General features: G+C 43.4%; 1 protein-coding gene across 1 annotated transcript; it reads right to left on the minus strand.

Annotated features, from left to right (window-relative positions):
* Positions 1-474: 474 nt before the first annotated feature.
* LOC310775041 (heparan sulfate glucosamine 3-O-sulfotransferase 2-like) lies at positions 475-7,138 on the minus strand (the record flags this gene model as incomplete). Its single annotated transcript, XM_083635129.1, has 2 exons — positions 6,636-7,138; positions 475-1,093 (listed from the first exon to the last, which is right to left on the minus strand). The coding sequence occupies exons 1-2, from the start codon at positions 7,130-7,132 to the stop codon at positions 475-477; spliced, it is 1,116 nt and encodes a 371-aa protein (XP_083491255.1). The 5' UTR covers positions 7,133-7,138.
* Between the last annotated feature and the right edge of the window lie 249 nt (positions 7,139-7,387).

The raw sequence follows: 7,387 nt of genomic DNA on the forward strand, positions 1-7,387 counted from the left end.
CTTTGAAACCCTGTCTCGATTAGTGAATCGGCTTTTAACACCAAGTGATCCCACTCACAGGAGGTTCCTTGCATTTATACACCAGTCAGCAGATGGAGAAGCTAGTCAGCACAAACACTGCAGGAGCAGGAATCATGACATCCTGAAGCTAAGATGATGGTTACACCTCACGACATACGGGATTACTGATGTCTCCTGTGGCAATTGGCACATTCAATTACACTATCAGGAAAAAAGCAATGTCATCTCAAATTTCACTTTGCTCATTACTGTCATTCTATTGAATAATGCTGTCCTTGCTTTTTCACTCGAAAAAATTGTCCACAAATTGCCGATGGCTACAGTGGCTCTCCTGCTCGGCCATGATAAATATAACACTCGCTGTAGGTAGAACATGTTGGAAAGATTGTACATTCATAGAAGATATACGTCTTTCTTGTACCACTCTATAGCCTAAATATTCCTCAAAACTCTTCACTCCCATCTGAAATCATGACCCACCATTTCATAGAATTTGACATTGTATGGTCTGTAGAAGTCTCGCAATTGCTCAATAGCGTCCCTATCTATCTGCACGTGCGTTCGACCCTTGGACTTGCCCAGGCAGCGGGGCGAACTGCTGCTCTCCGGCTTCTTGAGGCAAGGGAAGCCCTTCGTCCGGTTGAAGTAGAAGTGTTTGTCCGTGACGATGCGCTTCAGCCCAAGGAAGTCCTGCACTCGTGCCAACTCCCCCGCCGGGTCGGTGATAAGGCGCTCCCCGCTAACAAAGTGGATCTGAGCCAGAGGGAAGTAGCGAAGCCAGTTCTCCAGATGCAGAGCGTACAGGCCGATCCGAATGGCGTTCCACGATGTGTCCACAAGGCCCAGGCTCTGGTTTCTGAAGGCCAACTCTTGGAAGCTCGGAAGGTCGGGCGTTTTGGATAGAGTCTGTGTGTAGTCCGATATGGCTCGGGTGACGGGGTCACGCACTACGACGATGAGCTTGGTGTCTCGGGACATGGCGGAGATCCGCTGAGGTGTTTCTTTAGTCACAAAGTAGCTTGGTGTCTTCTCCATGGTGATCTGGCTTTCCAGAGTCCTTGGCATTAGACCTCTGGATGAAGGGTGAAAATACATCAAATGAAAGTCAAATAGGCTTTACCTTAAGGCATATTTACATTTCCATGACTTTAAATTCATTGTATAATTGTTTTGCATTGCCTATAACAATACAACAAATATTCTTCCATTTACTCTGTCAAATGGGGGGGGGGGGGGGGAGTGTGTACATCAAATGCCTATTTAGGCCAGGATTGTGCCAGTGAGTTGCAAAGGCACAGAATCCCCCTAATAGGAAGCTCCAGGTTGAACCCAGTTTCCCCATGAAAATGATAATAGGAGCACTGAAGCAAAGTCATAGTAGTATGTTGTCACAGGAGACTTGTCTACGAGACACCTCTCCTGTGCATCAGGCCGGCATTTGGTTCAAGATAATACATCATAATAAATCACCGGGTATATGCAAACAGAACACATAGAGGAGGGCGACTCTGTTGGGTTACTTCTAGGTCTAAAAACTAGGCCATTGTCGGCGACTCTTTGAAAGATATTCTTTTAACAGGTCTTTTGCACTTCAACTCTTTTTTTCTCCCAACCGCTCATCAGTGAGTCAAACTTTGACAACTGATTCAGCACCAGAGCCTTGCTGGTGTCAACATAGGGATATAAAAAGAGCCATGCTAAAAAATAGTAGGGAGGGGAGGGGAGGGGAGGGGGGGGGGGCAATCAATCAATCAATCGATGTATCAATCAATCAATCAATCAATCAATCAATTAATTAAATAAATAAATTCCTACTAATGTAACACTTTCTCAATATCCCTTCTTGTGTCCCCCATGTTGTGTATGATGTACAAAAGAATGCCAAGGACGGCGGATGGATGAAGATTCTGGAAGTTTTCTTGCAATCCACAAAGTATTGAAGACGCAGTGATTTGGCAACCGACAAGAACACATGGTGAGAGCAATGCACCATTTTTAAATTAGCTGGCAACATTTAACGGCAGCATAGTCTCTACACAGCACGGTCGACTGAAACTGTTAGCTCAAGCACACAGCAGCCCATCTCCAATGCATTCTCTGTGCTCATGTTCTTGTGAAGTTCATTTTCCCACAAGGATACAAGTATTGACTCAGAATTCTTAGTGTTATTGATAACGAGCTCTTATGGAGGGCTTTCAGGCGACCTAGCGCATACTCTGGTGGCCATCGTGGAGGCGAGCAGAATGCAATAGAATAGACCCTTTTCACGGGGGCCATTTTGTGTCGAAAAGGCAGGGTAAACACAGGTGCAAGCAAAACACTAATGAGGGTTTCCAACTTCCATGATTGTAAGTTAGAAACCCCTCATTACTGTTTTGCTTGCACCTGTGTTTACCACTGCCTTTTCAACACAAAATGGCCCCTGTGAAAAGGGCCTATAGTCATTGGTTTTGAACGTAAACTAATTAATTGATCTTTACCTATACTATTACTTTTCAGGTACCAGGACGCTGGAGCAGAATGGATCTACACCCCCACCACGACAATGTTTTTCCAGGCATTTCTCGCCATGCCAGTTCTCTTTTATATTTAGCCATTATTTGTGCAGCCAATTCCCTAATAGACCTCCATGATGGCGCCAGCCGCCATTGTTAGGTGATTTGTGGCACTACTGCCAAGCCTCTAGTCAGACACCTGCCGCTTGATTACTGTCACCTGTTGATTGATAATGGACCCAGCTGGAAGAATAAATAAATAAATAAATAAATAAATAAATAAATAAATAAATAAATAAATAAATAAATAAATAAATAAATAAATAAATAAATAAATAAATAAATAATATGACTACACCAAAAGAATAGTTGGCCTTTGTTGTTGTTGTCTAACTATTGAAAACAGATTTTTTGTGTGTGTTGAAATGCAAATATTTATTTTGAAAGCGATCCTCACAAGTCAGTGGTTTGCCGTTGACCTTGTTTTGACAGGTTGGACAGCTGACAATCACACAGGCGTAATAGGCTTGGCTTCAGACATATATCTCTGAGATGAAAGGGCTTCAGCAGCCCACTGTGCTGAAGAACCAATTAGTGGAGATATTTTTCACTCTCACACTATTTTTTAACTATTGATAAAAGTCTCTGCAGCAGGCTACATGACAGCTAATCATTAGTTTAATGTGTGTGTGCACGCACGTGCACGTGTGTGTGTGTGTGTGTGTGTGTGTGTGTGCATGTGTGTGTGTGTGTGTGTGTGTGTGTGTGTGTGTGTGTGTGTGTGTGTGTGTGTGTGTGTGTGTGTGTGTGCCTGTGTGTGTGCAGTTTTTCCACACGAATGAGAATAATAATAACTTTATTTAGCCTATTGGAAAAAAGGTCACTTGGTTAAGTAAAAAGATAAATACGATAGCAATCATTCTGAGAGCACAAAACACAACTTTGTACTGTATACCGTAAGTATGTTTTTGGAGTGAGTTAATATGAAGAGAGGATACTGGGAGGATTACACCGGAAGAAGCACCCATAAGGCATCATGGCACCTCAAAATAAGGTGGATAGGATAATTTTGTCCCAGGCCCGGGCAAGATGCACGGTTGGATGTGCCATGCAATTGTTATGCCCTTATTCAGTGAAGATGAAAAACTCGCTCGTAACTCTCGTAACGGACACACGAACACCACAATACATGCATGCGGCCACAACACACTCATGCTGACGGTGGCCGGTGAAAAGTGTCCTCTGCATTTAACCCATCCAGGCATGTCCTTTCCTCCGAGGGGCAGGCCAGGAGCAGTGGTCGCTTTCTCGTACAGCGCCCGGGGACCAACTTCGGATGTTGTCGTCACTGGTCGCATGACGATGACGATCTGATCTTCTGCATGTTTTTAGTGGGGGGGTTATATACGGAGGAACCCCCTGGGGGGTACGGGGAGAACATGCAAACTCCACACAGAGAGAAAGGCCCTTACGACGAGATAACCCACCTGGGCAGTAGGCACTGAAGATATGGGGGGGGACACAACCACAGCGCTCACAGTGAACGTGTAATACACCAGAGTTCAAGTGCTGCTAAAAATCTTATGGACAGACAAGTATTTTCCTATATATATAAATGATATTAGATTGATCTTAGAGATGTTTAAAGTATGGCAACATACATGTAAGGCCATGTTCACATTACAGGCAAATCCGATTTGCTGATAAAGTCATTAATCATCATTATCTTGATTGGTTTCCCAAAACTGATTTGGGAGTGTGTCCACAGTACTGCCACAAATCTGGTTCTCAAGTCGGATCTGTGTGTCCAGACCTAAACAGACTATCTGCATGGGTTGCTATGGTAACAACGTGGGCGCCAGTAAATATGTACGTTGGTGACGTGGTTTTCCTGCGCAGAAGCATTTGATGATGAGTTGCGAGTGACGTTCAAATCAGATTTGGTGGATCTGCGCGTCCGCACTGAAGTCACATCAGTCAAAAGCACATTTGAAGCAGATTGGAAACTACCTCCATATGTGATTTGAGACAAGTGACACAAATCAGACTTGGAGCGTCCAGACTCATAAAACCAATATGGATAAAGTCATTAATAGGTCACTAAAGTTCACAAATCAGATTTGGCCTCCTAGTCTGAACATGGCCTAAGTGTCCATACTTGCCAACTATTTTTGGCAATGCACGTTGATGGTGTCATATGAGTGCACTTTGTTTAGGGTGCATGTAGCATTTTAACATCTATAAATCTTTCATTTTAACATGCATTTTGAGACATCAGAATCATTACCATAACAAACCAATTGCTGAGAAACCTGGCAACCTCTACCTGCCTCTACTACACTGCATTTTACATAGTGTACCACCAGGCTGGATTTTGCTGAATAGCTTTACATAACAGAAGAAGAAGAGGGACGCTGTTCTTTCAGTACAAACGGAGCGAAAGCTTTCAAAGTTTCTCGCTAAGGCAGATGGTGGAGCGAGGAGGGCCGATGGGAAGCACTACCAGCATGTTTATCCACTCAAATGAAAAGGAGAAAAGACGCATATGCGCGCGTGCACACACGCACACACACACACACACACACACACACACACACACACACACACACACACACACACACACACACACACACACACACACACACACACACACACACACACACACACACACACACAGAAACACCAGGGAAAGGGAGGGGGAACTTTTAGCTGCAGTATCAGCATTGTCTTTGCGACAGGGAGCAGCTGGGTTTATGCAATGTGTTCTCAATTTTGAGGAACGGCACAAACACTGGAATGCCATATGAGGCTGCTTTGTTTTGACCATGGTCTTTGTCTTTATTTATTTATTTATTTATTTATTTATTTATTTATTTATTTATTTATTTATTTATTTATTTATTTATTTATTTAAAGAGTGAAACAATTACAGAATATCAATCACAAAAAACACCCCCACACACAAAAAACAAACAAACAAACAAACAAACAAACAAACAAACAAACAAACAAACAAAAACACAGAGTGCTAGAATAAAACGAAAAGAAGAAAACATAATGACCTACAGTAGTGTCCACACACACACACACACACACACACACACACACACACACACACACACACACACACACACACACACACACACACACACACACATACGACCACCACCAAGGTATCTACAGTTAATTTGACAATTGATATTTTGATGTTTATAATGCCACACAGCATCTTCAAACCCCAGTAGCCTATGCAGTGGTTCTCAAGGACCCCCAGGGGTCCTTGAGGGTGTTCCAGGGGGTCGCCAGCCAAAAGGGGGGTAATTTATTTTAGCTATAATTCCATTCATAAGTAACACAATGACTATTTTGGTCATGGGTTTTATACACTTTATGTAATAAAACATCTAAAAGCATCAATTATCATTTGGGGGACCGTGGGACAAAATCCTATGAAATCGGGGTCCATGGTCAGTTTAGGGGTACGTCCTTCATGTGAAAGAATTTGAGAACCACTTGGCCTATTATAAGCCTACAGTAAAACAATGATAAACAAACAACTGAATTATGAGCTCCAGCCTCCATTTGAATTAAGCTACACATTTGTTTGAATACATTTCTCATTTGAATTAGCCAACATTGACATTGGTCAAAATCCAGTTATGAAGAGAACAGGCCTAAAATAATTATAGGGTGCATGCCTCAAGATCCAGCAAGCACAGTAGATCAGTGAGAATGTGTTGCTTAGAGAGAAGTGGTTCTCAATCTCAAGGTCGGGTCCAGAGTCTCCCCAGGGCTCCTCCAGGAGATTTGAGAGGGTCCCTTAGCAAAATGAGGAGGATTCCACTGCAATTCAATTTAGCAATCGTTCCAATAGTAGAATTCTATAACATTAGACTGTAATCTGGAAATTGTAATCTGGAAATGATGGCATTATTTCCCTGCATGAGTTTTACAACGACCAATAACAATTTAATGTGTTCTGGGGTCTTGGCAAAATGTGGCCATTGCTTAATTGATCTAATTGCCAATGTATATTGTGGTCCATGATGACACATGGACACGTTTGAGCGCTGGATTCTACTAAGACATAGGATACATCAGGAAGCCGTGTATTCTTACCTGTACCAGTCTAGACCTCGGTCATAGTTCCTGTCGAAAAAGTGCGTTTCGGTGCCAACTGCTCTCACATCTGGATGGATTCTGATAAACTCCAGCACAGCCCTTGTCCCACCCTTTTTCACACCGACTATTATTGCATTGGGCAACTTTTTATTCCCAAACTTTAAATTACCCATTGAAGGACTCGGCGTGTCATTCCGAACAGTGCTAACATGCGAAAGGGCTCTCTGGTCGGTTTGAGATGCGTGCACATTGCTCTGCCTCGCATCCAAAGGCAACACGCAAGAGACAGATTTTTGAAGGCGCCTTTTGCCTCCATCAACCGGGACGCGCCGACAGCTGGGCGTTGGATCACCTGACTTTGGCATGATGGTATCGGAAGAGAATAGTACGCAGTAGCACAGATAGGTAAGGCAGGCGGATAAGAAACAAATAGATGTTCTTGTGAGCCTGTGTGAGGACGGCAGAACTCGACTGAGGAGGAGCACGCATGCCATCTCTCCATGGATACGAATAGTGCATGTTTTTCCCCACTTGATTTTCCCGTTCCTTGCTTTCGGATTGTTTTAATCGTCTCTATGCCTGAACACTGTGCGCTGTCTCTACTGAAGAAAAAACAAAAATCGACACTTCCCTGACTTCACCGCTGATCACGCCGACCCAGTCCTGCTGTGTCCTCTCTCTCTTCGGTTCAATAATTAAAAAGCCGTCCTTGCGTGCGCAATGAGTTTTGAAATGTCCTCCCGTGGAGG

Source organism: Poromitra crassiceps (assembly GCF_964638095.1).
Source record: "Poromitra crassiceps genome assembly, chromosome: 4".
Taxonomy (NCBI): Eukaryota; Metazoa; Chordata; class Actinopteri; order Beryciformes; family Melamphaidae; genus Poromitra; species Poromitra crassiceps.